Source organism: Danaus plexippus, chromosome 11, assembly GCF_018135715.1.
Source record: "Danaus plexippus chromosome 11, MEX_DaPlex, whole genome shotgun sequence".
Classification (NCBI taxonomy): Eukaryota; Metazoa; Arthropoda; class Insecta; order Lepidoptera; family Nymphalidae; genus Danaus; species Danaus plexippus.
In genome coordinates, this window is record NC_083544.1 from 1,545,196 (window position 1) to 1,559,131 (window position 13,936).

The window sequence follows — 13,936 nt, forward strand, 5'->3', positions numbered from 1 at the left end:
GATAGGTGTATTTCATTCATATCAATTAAGTTTAGGTATGAATTAAATCGCACGATAATTATATTTTATGGCCATGATACAGCAAAAATTTTAATACTGAAATTAAAGAGAAATATTTAAATTGAAATATAATTATACAAAGGAAATTATGACTTAAAATTGTAGCTTAATTTCAAACAATTTTTATAATATAATTAACTCATTACCTAATTAATCAATTAATTACTTATTTAATACAATTAACTAATACTGGGCATATTTTCATACTTTATTTCACGTTATTCAAGTTATTTGAATGTTGGCTCATGATAACGCAAACATTCGAAATGTGCTTTGCTTACTATTAAATTTAAATTCAAATAATTTGAAATAAATATATAAATGTTTGTCAAAATATCACAAAACGTTTAAATTCAATTATATTTATACTTTGTATTTTTTCATTATCATCAAAATTAGGTGATTTAATTAATATTAGCCTAGAGAAAACATTAATAAAGTTAATGTAACAACTTATTGTTATCATAATAACTATGCTTACGTAGGTACGTAATCTAAATTATTTATCATAGAAATTATTTGAGATCCACATAACAAGATATAAATCTAACATCTTCTAGCGGCGCCCAGATCGTTATCATATGTTTATTTAATAAAATCATAATTATAATGTCAAAACACCATAATCTACCAGAAATAAAAGCAAAAAAGTATCCTAAAATACCTTTTGTAGACAAATGCCTTCTAAAATATAAAACGACTGTCTATCTGGAAGAGGAAAAAATTTATATAGATTATAATGTTATAAAGATAAACTGATTATAAATATTGAGACTTATTTTCAGTTATATAAATTAAAAAACAGAATTGTTATGAAATGTTATAGTTCCTGCTACGTTGTTTCCACATTTTGAATAAATTAGAAAATAATTCACCGTCTGAAGTATGATAGATTATTTTTAGATTCAATAAAAAGCATCTACTAACAGCTGTTCACTGGCATTTTAATAAATTTAATTTGAAGCATGTTCAAAATTTATCTAGCAATAGTGACAAGAAGCTAAAAAGAAAAAGAAATAATTTAAATATTTTTGTGTATAAACCAATTGACAAACTATATCTCAACTTAAAACAAACCATCCGTGTAGTACATGAATGAGAAAATAAGTACCTGAGATTTATTGAATGAATTAAATACGGACTATGCAAACATACATAATTATACTCAATAAAAAATATGTTTAATAAAATTATGCAATCTTGTTAAATAATAAACAATTGTAAAACAAAGAATGGATTGGACGACATTCCAAAACAAAGAAAGTTGCTGTCAATTTAAATGTAATAAATCTTTTCCCAAAATACACGACCAATTTCCTGATGGCAGCATACATGACCTTGCTAGGGAGATTTTGTATGTGGAATATTCGACCGGGACATAATCGTTTTTCCTATAACTGATACATCACATGTGCAAAACCTATTCAATCATAATGACCTCAAGTTTTATACTTTTTCCATTTGAAATAAATGTTCTGTGTGTGTGGAAACAACGTCGCTCTAAGTTTAGGCTACTCCAAGTGGTTTATGGGGAGTTATGGTTTTTCTAGTTTATTTCCGAGACGAAACAACGACAAAACCTTCTCAACATTCCATGGATTGACCGTGCTGATGCCGGGTGCACCGACTTTCAGGGAGACATTTTTAGCAGTGCCTGAGACTTGCGAGCCAGTTGTAGGTTTAAGGGGCCCCTAACGAATGCGCATTGAGAGCTCACCTCCACTGTCGAAGCTAATCTCTCGACCCAAAAAAATTTGAAACTAACAAACTAGGGCTGACTTCGAAGTACGTTCCAAGAATGAATTAATGTTAGTTCTGGATAGGCCCAGGACCTTTAATAGGTTATAGAGAGATTTAGCTGTTATACTCCTCGTTTTCACTTCTAGCTCGTACGAAATCTACGAAGAACCTATTCCAACTGAGTTCATTACGGAGCTCTTAATACTTAATGACCTTGATGGAATGGTCTTTGGGGATGCTGGTCTCCAGGTTCCTTGGGAGACCAGCATCCCCAAAGACCATTCCAAGTTCTGTTAACAAAACGCTTGTCAAAATTCGCGAATACATAAATATGTCTAGTTTGGAGAAGGACGCACAAATGTCCTTTGGGATTTTATATTGTTTCTCATACGTATCCGTCATTTTAGTACAATCCGAAGCAACTTTAAGAATAGAGTAAGGTTTGACATTTGAATTTATAGATCTTATGAGTCCTCTCATAAAACCTATTCATCACTCGTTTGTCGTTATTTCCTTTTGCGCTCTGGCTAACGAAATACTAACTGCTTCACGTACGATTTCCAGAACCCTATCGTGACGACGCTAGTATTGATAGCCATCCAGGAGTACCTTACATTAAGCCAGAACGTGCTTAGTAGTTCCAACAATCTTCCCGTAGATATAGAAAGTTTTTTTGATATCCTCACCCCATCTTACCAAATTAATCTAATCTGTTAAAGTGATTTGAAACGTATTGAGAAAAAAAAATTGCAGTACTGGTGGCCAATCGTGAATTAAGGTGAACTATTTTTAGTCTAACCACTCGTTCTGCATCTCTATACATATTGCATGGATCCTACATTTAGCATTCTCGTCTTGCCGAATAAAAGACTTTAATATATGTATCTTTATTTTCGGCCTCCTTACTTGTCCTAACTCTACCCTGTTACATTGTGCCCCTATCATAAACTGTTTATGGAATTGAAGCCTCGACCCTAGCTCTGGGGCATCTCTGTCTTTTGAGAGTGATGTAACGACGTCATCATGGGATTTCCCCAGGACATGTCTCTTCGAAACTCTTAGAAGTTTATAGAGCTCCGATGGCCTTTCTTGATTTATCCCAAAACTATTGCTATCCCTGAATAAAGCTGACGAAACAGCCAATAGCACGAGCCCGAGCCACAACTTCAAAACCTTTATGGCGTTTGTATGTAACCTTAACAAAAGGGTTTTATTAAAATTACAGACGAGGAGAGGCCAATTCAAACATGATATTAGGCAACCATCGTAGATCCCAGCTTTTTTGACATTACTGATCGGTTGGTTATTGACCTTGTTAAGATCGTTTAAAAGCTATCCGATAATCCTTCTCACAATGTAGCACGACTTATATTATCTATTTTAAGACCGGGAAAATTAAAAGGAGCATTTTCTGTAACCGTAGAAACGCATTGACTGCCTAACAATAATCTCAGATCGTATGAGCTATATCTTGTATTCCGTGTATCGAGACACAGACAGTGACATTAATTTGGTTTTGTCCTCAATCCAACTGTCCACTGACAGAATTTATCCACTTCATCCAATAGTACTTGACAGTGTTTTCGGTTACGTGTCAGAATTGCGAGGTTATCAGCGAAGATTAAAATGGATTCTATTTATTTATTATTAAACGTGTACCGATATTATCATGGTAAGGTAAAGGTAGGTCCTTATGGAATGCCATGATTTCTGTTTATAATTCACTTATTACTATTATTTTTCATGCATTTTCATATGTTGAAGTTTTGCATTTTTAAATACATTAAGTTCTATAGAAAAAATGCAGCAAAATATTTAACAATAGATTTAATTGTATAAACTCTCTACCTGTGTGTAACTTTACCATAATTACAGGAATCAATAATACCAAAATTGCATACTTCTAAAGGACGATTTGAGAAAATTTACTAAAATGCTAATTTCTATCTGAAACATTGGATGGAAATTTTGTATATACGAGGACAATAGAATGTGAAAACAGTCTTTTAAGCTGAAATAATTTTTCTTGACATTGTTATCTCTATTGATTATTGTTTATACTAAATTAAATTATTTTTATAAATTACAAATTAGTTTTATTATAAAACCATAACATAATATTCTAAAAATAAATCATATAGTCTTATATTTTTATGCACATTTTACATTAACTTCTGGATAAGTAGCTTTTTCTGTAGTTTTCATTTCATTCTCTTTTTTTTCTTCCGTTTCCAGTGCCTTTTTTCTTAAACTTGCTAATTCTCTTCTATGTTGTACATAAAAAAAACTGGAAAAAGAGAACAAATACATTATTATTAATGTATACTAATATTAATATATAAATAGATACAGTTTGAATATAGTAAAATTAAATTGGTTAATAATTTTTCTTTTTTGTAATTGCAGTTAAATATCGAGTGTTTGATATGTACTTACGTAAGTATAAAAGACGATGGTACGATCAAGCTAGCACTTGCGAGGAATACAGCACCTGGAAGAACCTGGAGAGTATTCATATAGAGCCAGGAGTAGAATGGTTGAAAGATCAGAGAAGCGACCGTCTCCGTTAACGAAAATAATGAATTAACTTTTGCTGAAATGAGAAATATTTGAATTTTAATAACGTTATAAATGCAAAAGATAGAGAGGGTGTATAGATGTATGTATGTAAAGATGTCTGTTTGTTACTCTCAAAATCTACTGAATGGATTTTATGAAAATTTACAGTAATATAAGATTAAGTAATATTTTTTCCCTAAAATCCTTGTTATTAGCTTTATTACTCATTGTTATTAGATTTGTAAATAATTTCAATACTGTAAATGTTACTTTTCGTCAAAGTATTTTTCAGTTAAATACAAATAATTACCACATTTAACAAAACACCAAATATACTAAAGTATTATTACAATAATTTAATATTTAGTTTATAGTAGTTTGTTTTCTTTCGATTTATAATAATCATTTTCATGAGAACACGTAATATGGACCTGTGATGTATCATTCTCATATTTTAGTATCTTCCTTATACTTCCTCCTTCACTTACCGGTTTCCTGTTTTTCTACTAATTTGGATATAATTGAGCGTAGCGATGTAAATGTCGTACCGTTAAGCAATTCAGCCACGGGAACTGAAAGATAATCATAAAATTACTTCCTCTGTAAAATTATTATTTGTGACATCATAATGATAAATTACAGAGATTTGTATCTCATGAAAATATAACGTATAATTTTGTGGAAATGGCTCAAGAAAGAAATACGCGTACTAAAAAATCAAGTGAAGAATATTTCCTTACTTAAATACAGTTCCAAGTCTGTCTTGACAAAGGCCGTCCACACTGATCCGACGAACTTGCTGGTGATCGAGATAAGACAAAGCAATGAATCGTCGATTTGCAGCTTCTTGCTGAATATTGTTATACAGAACATCGCACCTATGGTATAACATAGTAAGTTATTTCTTAAATTGAAGTTACGTTGTAAGTAAATTCTTTGAATATTATTTTTACTATTCAAAGTTTGTTTTTCAAGGAATCTTAAGTATGACACTCTTTTAATATTTTTCTATCTACCTATGTTGGTAACGAAAAGTTATAATTTTTTATTCCAAAATTGTGATTATCGAAAGCTTTTCACTAAAATGTATAATATGTAAATCTGGATTTTTTCACATTAAGCCTTATATGATATAAATATAAAATTATATAAAAGTACGTACAATCTTGAATTGTGTGACAGGAGCTAACAGAACTTGTGCAAATCATTTGGATCACAGAGTAATCTTAAATAGCCATTTATCATAATCAATAGCAAACACGAGGTGAATAATTGATTAAAATTTAAGTGATCTCTTATCTTACTTTTTTTATATATTATACTTCGCTTTACACAAATGTTGAATAAACAAGGATTTCGGATAGCCATTGCGAAGTAAGCATGGACCAACATATTAATTTAAAACACACATACTTCTTGCTCGTAATTAAACTGAGTGGCGGTAAACTTATTGCAGGCGTTTAAAAATAAAATTCACGAGAAACGCAGTTGCCGACTTCGCATCAACTTTAATAATATTGTTAAAGTTATGCACACCGGAAAAAATGGGCGTTCATCTACCCTCAAATATATAAAAAAAAATGACATTTAATATATTCAACTATTTTCACATCAGATTTGTATTTTTACTGGCCTACTTTTAGTTTGAATTAAACCTTTTTTGGTGTACTCACTGTTACTAAATTCGAATTATAAAAGGTTCTCAATAGCTTTATGGCCACAGTTATCTTATTTGTAAATCAAGTCTTAAAGTAAATTTCACTAACGTTATTAATATTGAAATTTCTAATACCGCGAAAATAAGATTTGATTATTTTCTTAAGGCCCTATATAAACTTTGTTCTTAGAAATTCCAACAACTTTTCCAACATGTGAAGTTTTGACAGCTCCCAGTTCCCCTGTTGGCGATTCATTCTAATTTATTGATTTTTTTTTTTGAGTATTGGAAAAAGTTTTAACATCGAAAGGGTAAAAGAAGCATAATTCAATCGTTATGAAATTGTCATTTGAATGATTCTTTCAAATGAGCAATATTCGATATTCAAAATTGAAACTATATAACTTATAACTTTTCGCTTAAAAGTAAATTTACATTTATAATTTGTATTATTATATGGAAAAAACAAATTAATAAGAACAAATATATTATGATGTTTTCTCACCTATTGAGTGCAGAATAATGGAATAACTTGTGTAGATACTGAACTTTACCATATCCCACTGAAGTTGATTTCTTACGAAGAGGTAAAACACATTATGCTCCGCTTGAAAGAGAATTATTAAACAAGTTAGTATCTTGAATACATTAAACTAGTGTGGCTCAAAACTGATTTGTACCTACAACGGTATTTCAAAATAAGTTGATGATATTCCGTCTTATATAGTATATAGAAGCACATAGTAAATTAGATAATTTTATAGTTACCTAATAAGTTTATACATTTACTAAGTTAATATCGTGAAAGGTTAACTCGTGTCAATACATTATTTATATCCATTATCGGGTTTCGTGATCTGTTTGCTTCAACTTAAAAAAACAGCAATACATATGGAAAAAGCATTGTATATACAGAACACGTTTTACTCACACATAGCTGGTCCAAACAGAATGAACACAGTCAGAAGTGTGAGGATCACTTTGACCCGACGATTCGAGGGTCGTTTCTGAAACGCTACGCCAATTGTGTCCAAAACGTGAGTGACATCGAAAAACGATACGCCCTTGCTGTCACCGCGTTCGATCTGAAAAATATGCAAATATGTGGGACTTGATTTAACATATTTTTAGTCAGATAATATATATATTTATAAAGACAAGTATATGGTTTTTAAAGATCTTGACACACAAGAACAACATTCCTTACTTAAGGTTTTAAATAATTAATCATTAAATACCGACGTATAAAAATAAAGACCCGCTGAACTAGTAACAAAAAAAATTTAGTTGTATCAATGAATGTCATTTTGAGCCAGTGTTTAAATAGTTACTACATTGCAAATAGCATAATCCTGTTCAATAAAACCGCAAAATTGTACTAAACCTCTGACTAAATTTGATAAATTGTTCGATGTATTTGCTATGACCACTGTTGGAAAATTTTAAAATCGATAATGCAAATTGTTTCTGCGTTCCCTATCGTTATTGCATACATTTGCAGTTTCAATGTTTATGACATTCGATATAAGAGTTGACAAATACTAGTATGATCAACACTTTTATTGATCTTATTTGCAAAATGTATGCTTTTTTCAATATAAAAAATTATTAACGAACTATTGTTGAAATGCATCGTGTTGGATTGAAAATTCAATTTAAATAGCTGTACAAAACATAAAAATTGTGATTGTAAATATTTGCCACATTAAAATTTTACACTTAAATAGTTTCATTTTTGTAATAATTGTAAAGCAATCGTTTCAGTATTTCTCAATAAAATTGAATTATGAACTATAAATAATAATTATTTATTGTTATTGGTCAAGTTATCCTATACAAGTTTCATTAAATGAACAACGTCGGTCCGTTCATTGTTTTATTTGTTAATCGACGAGGAATGCGTCTTTGTTGTGGATATATTATTATACAATAAATGTTTAAGCACAGACCTACTATCGTTTGTTGGGGAATCAAAGAGTGAAATTATTAATTATTATCAAGCGTAAAGTATATTTATTTATGGCTACTCAGTTAAAGTGTGTTACGTGTGCTCTGTTATGGAGTCGTTGACATTAATGTTATCTGATGTTTTCTCAGCCATCGATTAAGTATTGCAGTTCAAGTAACTAGTTTGACGTCTTAAGGTTGTTTAATTATTATTTTTTTAATTTTCGATGTTTTTTTAATTTTGTTTATAACTAAAATTTCTAAACTAAAGTGAAAATAATGATTGAAAAATATTGAACTTAAATTTTCGAATAACAAGTGTTTGGTTGTAAATTGTATTTTTTTATGATATATAATAATATCGCGTTTATATAAATTTAATATGTAAATTTGAACTATGTTCTACCGTATATTAGAAATAATTTTTCGATAAATCTTTTTTCTCAAACTGAATTAAACGTTCTATAATGTAATCCAAGAACAACTTGACTTATATCTGTTGCGGTTTTTGAGAACCAATATTAGATTTCCTATATATAGGCTGTTTCGTCTTTATTTGATTAACGATTATCATAATTATCATGAAATTTTATTTTTCGGAGCATAAGTGTGTTGTAAAAAGATAATTTTTAGAGGAAAAAAAAACTTACTTGAATATTTATTTGTGTTATAAAAAGAAAAATTTGAGAGGAAAAAAAATTACTTGAATATTTTTTTGCAATGACTTGGTATTTTTTTTATAAATTCAGCATAACTGTTACGAAGAGGTACCTATGTTGTTGTTTAAATCATGAGCAGCTAATAGAAAACACTGAAATTTTTATTACTATTATCTCAAGAATAGATGTAATCGAAAAATTATCCATGTTATTAAATGCAAATTTATCAATTATGTCTTATCACATGAAATTTTCCATGATTTGCAGAAATTTTCTTTTGTGTTGTTGTAAATTAAACAATGATTTATTCGTTTTTTTTTACGTCGTAAATATTCAGAGGATTTTTGCATTAAATCTTATAAAATCCAATGAGTTATGATTTGTTTATCAGAATAGTTATAACTCACACAGTTTAACACACATAACCAATTTATGACTTGTATTTAATAATAATTAGTATAAGATTATAATATGTTATCTGTCACCTTTCATACACCCGAATCTTTATGTAAGCTATATTGGAATTTCAATATATTTTATTAAACTTACTAACATTGGACACTAATCTAAATAAAACTAATATCTTTCGGATTACCACGCGTATTTTATTATTTTAAAAACTACATAGCCCCGAAGTTTTGGTTACTTTTCAGCAACTGTGGTCACGGACAGACGAGATGTGAATCTCTGTCAGTTGGTTCTGTTATTTATCATCTACGGTGTCACCGTAAGCGCATTCTGCCAGCATACAAAGCGGTACGCCAGAAAATTAAGAAATCTTTGGCGTTAGATGATAAATAGCAGGACCAACTGACAGACAGAATTCACATCTCGTCTGCCCGTGATCACTGTTGCTGAAAAGTAACCGAAACTTCGGAATTATGTAGTTTCTAAAATAATAAAATACGCGTAGTAAACCCGAAAAATGTTAGTTTTATTTAAATGAATACTCGCGAAAGTCTTAGATCTCATTATTCAATCATCTAAATTTGTATACGTATATACTTACGAAATATTGGTGTGAATAGCTAAGGTTAAGATAGTTACTTTTTCAAAACAAATATTACTCAATGAATGCTATTGTTTATGGATATCTGAACAAAATATACATTTAAAATAAGATGCTATGTATAAAGAAGTCAATGGAAGTATGAATTTTATGTATAATTTGTTACTCAGACTATTACAATGTGTAATATGAATAAGAACGGTTATCTATCAGATGCAAGTATTTACTTAAATTATTGTTTACTCAAACACAATCGTTAGCAACATTATTCATAACATAATTAATTATTATTAATAATATGAAATATAAAAAACCTAACATAAAAATAAACCTAAGCTATATTATAAATTAAATTTGATTGCCATGTTGTCTGCATCATGTCTAGCAAAAGAAACGTCTAATAGAAGACTAACATTAGCTACAAATCTTACTATTGTATATGTTATTTTAATCTTAATATTTTTTTTTAGATTTAGATTGAATACGTAACATAAACCATATAATATCTTACAATGTGTAATATACTCACAACTGGAAGTCCCCTGTCTCTCAGCCAATCATCAGGCTCTTTTAAACAAAAGCAGCCGTATAAAATCACAACGAGATACAATCCTGATGTTGTGCCAAATATTCCATAGTATCCCAACTTCTTTATCAACATTCCACTCATTCCGAGGCCAATAGGTATACCAGCGGTCATGCAAAAGTTCACTAATCCTACTCTAAAAGTCCTGGACCGTTCTGATGTTATGTCACTGATATAACTAAATACACCGAGGAACATTGTGACCCAACCTCCGGTTATAGATGGAAATATAGTCTCTAAGAATATGGTAACGTGAACGGGAATTTCGTAGAAAAAGTATACATTTATTAGGTTACTAATAGATGTTACAAGTTCGCCAAATATTGGTAGCATAATTATGATCTTACGTTTGCCGGTTCTGTCACTCCATGCCCCAAGAAACATTATTATTATGCATGGCAACGCTGTATGAATTATGCTTTTCCAAATATCAATTGATGATATCAATTTTTGTACCTGCTTTTCGTATTCTGTGTAGTTACTGTGGCCCGCTTTATGTACCAGAGCTCCGCAAACTTCATCAGGAAACTGGAAATAAACTCTGCATGATTTGTCCAAATTAAAATTTGTCATGGCAAATCGGGAGATAACACTGGGTATAATGAGACCAGCTAGTACAGGTTCCACAGTTATATTATCCTTTATGTGCCATAATTTCTCAGTGAAATTTTTCTCCTTATATTTCCTTAGATCTTTTATTTTATTTAAAGGTTTCTCTTCTATTTTATCCTGTCCTTCAGGGCTTTCTGCCATTTTGCTCTCTATTTATTATTTTCGTCTATGTTTTATTTATGTTCATGCTTGGTTCAACTGCAGCTACTACAGCGCACGACGTTCTGAGAGCTTGTGTTTGAATACAACGGACAACAGACGGACGGAAATGTAACCAATACAATAAATGAACTATTATTTATTTGTTCGACATATGTATTTGTTTGATATCAATTAACGACAGATAGTGATACGTGTCAATAGATAATATTCTTTTGTTTTGTATCGAGTAGACTAAACTTGTACTACATTGTGTTTGTTAAACAAGTATATTTCTTGTTGTCGTAATGATCTGCGGACGACTTACAGGTGTAGTTTATTTAACTGAAAGAAATTATAAAACTGTGTTATTTCCTTGAGTATATAGTAAAATTTGATACAATTAAATCATGGACGGACATGCAAATTGCAGAAAATACTAAAGAAATACGTTAAAGTTTGCAACAGATTATACAAGTGTTTATGGTTTGACAAATGTTTCACGGAAATCAACGTTTATGTTCTGTCCTGTTTTATGATGATTTTTGTAACAAGTCATTAAAGTGTTACGGTAGAGATATTCTGAAAATTTGTTTATTGTACGAGACGTGCAAATTACAAAAATATATGGCAATTCTCAGTTATTATGGGTTATTACCAAGGTTAAATGTGGTATACATTTAAAATTAGCGACATATCATTTTTATCACAATATTCAATGCAAGTCATCTGTATATTATTATTTGTATGGATTATGTAACGGCAAAGCTGTCCACTTAAAAATCTTTACTGTCCATAAAATTTAGCTAATGCATAATATATTTTTTAAAGAAAAAAACGCAAATGTAAAATAATTCAGAGGAAATTTTACATTTCATCGAAAAAAAAAGTAAACTATCTTCATAATTTCTATCCACGAAATTTGAAAATGTCCACAATTTTTCAAAAAAAAAAAAATAGTTCAAATAAAACGTGGTCACAGGACAATGGTTATGAAAAATTACAAGTATAAGAAGAAAAAAAGGTATCAAATAATATTTCCTATGAGAAATTAGAATTAAATGCTAAAGAACAATTATTTGCAATAAAAAAAGATCTATATAAATATACTTAACAATATAACAATGTTAGTTACACTTGTGCTTACAACAATCGACGTTGTTCGATCCTGATTAAGTTCTTGTATAGAAAACACTGTCTTACATAATTAAATATTTTACCACGACACTTAAAGATTTGTGGAAAAACAATCTACCATGCAGTTCATGTTTACACTTGACACTCAAATATTTCATTCAGCTAAGGTTTTCACAAAACGTCAGACTCGCTTGAGCAATGGTCGAGTAAATAAGACTGACTATTCGGTTTGAATATGTATCAAGCTATATATGTAATGAAAATTAAACCATATTGCTTAAGCAGGAAGTTCTATAAAGTAGATCCTTGAACGGTGTGGACAATGTATTCATGTTACAGTAGCAACAATTCTGAGTTTTAAATTGGATGAAATAAGGACAATAATTGGAAAACAACTGTGTCCTTATTATAAGATTCACGTGTCCAATTATTTACTTAACCAATTTCAACCATCTATCCTGTCCTTAAAAGTCTTAAATAAAGCGCCTGTCTTGTAGTTTTTGCCATAAATCGTATGTTTATCAAATCAAACTATTCTTGTAATAATAGACATGCAAAATTCAGTAGACAACACAAAATTTATTTTTATAAATATATACAAAATAGTTTCTGTAGCACAAACATGAGGGTGTGGACGCTAGATTAATCGTCAACAGCAATAATAATTCAGTTGTATATAAAAGGTATATTAAAATTACTTTCTTACATATTTAATTAGTATGTATGTCATGACGACAAATTTCATTATCATTAATGCACCGTAGTACTTAGATATTGGTTTTTATATTGTTTTGCGCAAGTTATCAAGATTATCTAGTGATTGACTAATATCTTTAGATAAACAAGTACACTCACCGTAATAGCTTGCAATCATAAGTAATATCTATACTGTAAGAGACCAACCCTTTTTCAGCAAACAATCCTCAGTGCCTTTCTCAAATTAATTTCGCCTATTACTGGATTTGGTTAATTCGTCTGTGTTAACTTTTGCTACCAATTTTATTTTTGTAATACTAGAGCCCTCGAGGTTAAGGCACACCTCTCGTGCATTAGGGTGCAGATTCAAAACCTGGCAGTACCAATGTGATTTTTTCAGAGTCATATGTACTTTCTAAGAGTATGCAGACACCACTAATTGACGGTGAAGAAAACATCGTGAGGAAACCTAGACTTGTAATTTCAAATAATAAGTTTGAAATCGCCAATCCGCCTTGAGCAAGCGTGGTGGTTAATGCTCTAACCTTCTCCTTGTGAGAAGAGAGCATTGCTCAGCAGTGGGCTCCGATAGTCTGATGATGATTCATTTTCTATCACATTTTACAATGCGATTTAAAAATTAATTTTTTCAATTTTAATTATTTCAACTATTCATCATGGTGATTATTTATGTTTGTATATAATATATATTCAAAGTGTTTAGCAGGTGCAGTTCCACTATTCTCCTGAGATAGATAGTTAGGCTGGTAATAGTAGGAAGGTATTTTGGAATATATTATTTTCAATTTGTTATCGGCGGAGAGATGTTATTGCAGAACTGGTGCCACTGAAGAACTCATAAATATTTCTCTATATAATTTTCTTATTTAAAAAATCAAATAGGTCATACACAAATTAATCATTAAATTTACAAAAAGACTACTTAAAAATTGAAGGAAAATTGAGTATATTGAACTTAATGCTGTATATACTTATCAATGATCTTATTTTTATCTTCCAATTCAAATCAAACAAATAATTCTCATATTCTATTTTAAAGACTTTGTTTTCTTCCGTAATATTCCTTCCTCTTTTCCTTCCGTACTATAATTATGTAATGGCTTAAACGTTTTCAG

At 30.0% G+C, this 13,936-nt stretch overlaps 1 protein-coding gene across 3 annotated transcripts; it reads right to left on the minus strand.

Annotated features, from left to right (window-relative positions):
• Window positions 1–3,612: 3,612 nt before the first annotated feature.
• On the minus strand, window positions 3,613–12,324 carry LOC116765654 (proton-coupled folate transporter-like). Of its 3 annotated transcripts, none has more exons than XM_032655213.2 (8): window positions 12,115–12,324; window positions 10,161–11,312; window positions 6,948–7,101; window positions 6,522–6,623; window positions 5,100–5,237; window positions 4,848–4,931; window positions 4,237–4,393; window positions 3,613–4,087 (listed from the first exon to the last, which is right to left on the minus strand). In XM_032655213.2, exons 2-8 carry the CDS (start codon window positions 10,968–10,970, stop codon window positions 3,952–3,954), a joined length of 1,581 nt encoding a protein of 526 aa, XP_032511104.2. In that variant the 5' UTR covers window positions 10,971–11,312; window positions 12,115–12,324; the 3' UTR covers window positions 3,613–3,951. The 3 variants fall into 3 exon arrangements, with proteins under 3 accessions (XP_032511104.2, XP_061377925.1, XP_032511105.2); XM_061521941.1 differs by having other exon boundaries at window positions 12,103–12,324; XM_032655214.2 differs by having other exon boundaries at window positions 12,083–12,324.
• Between the last annotated feature and the right edge of the window lie 1,612 nt (window positions 12,325–13,936).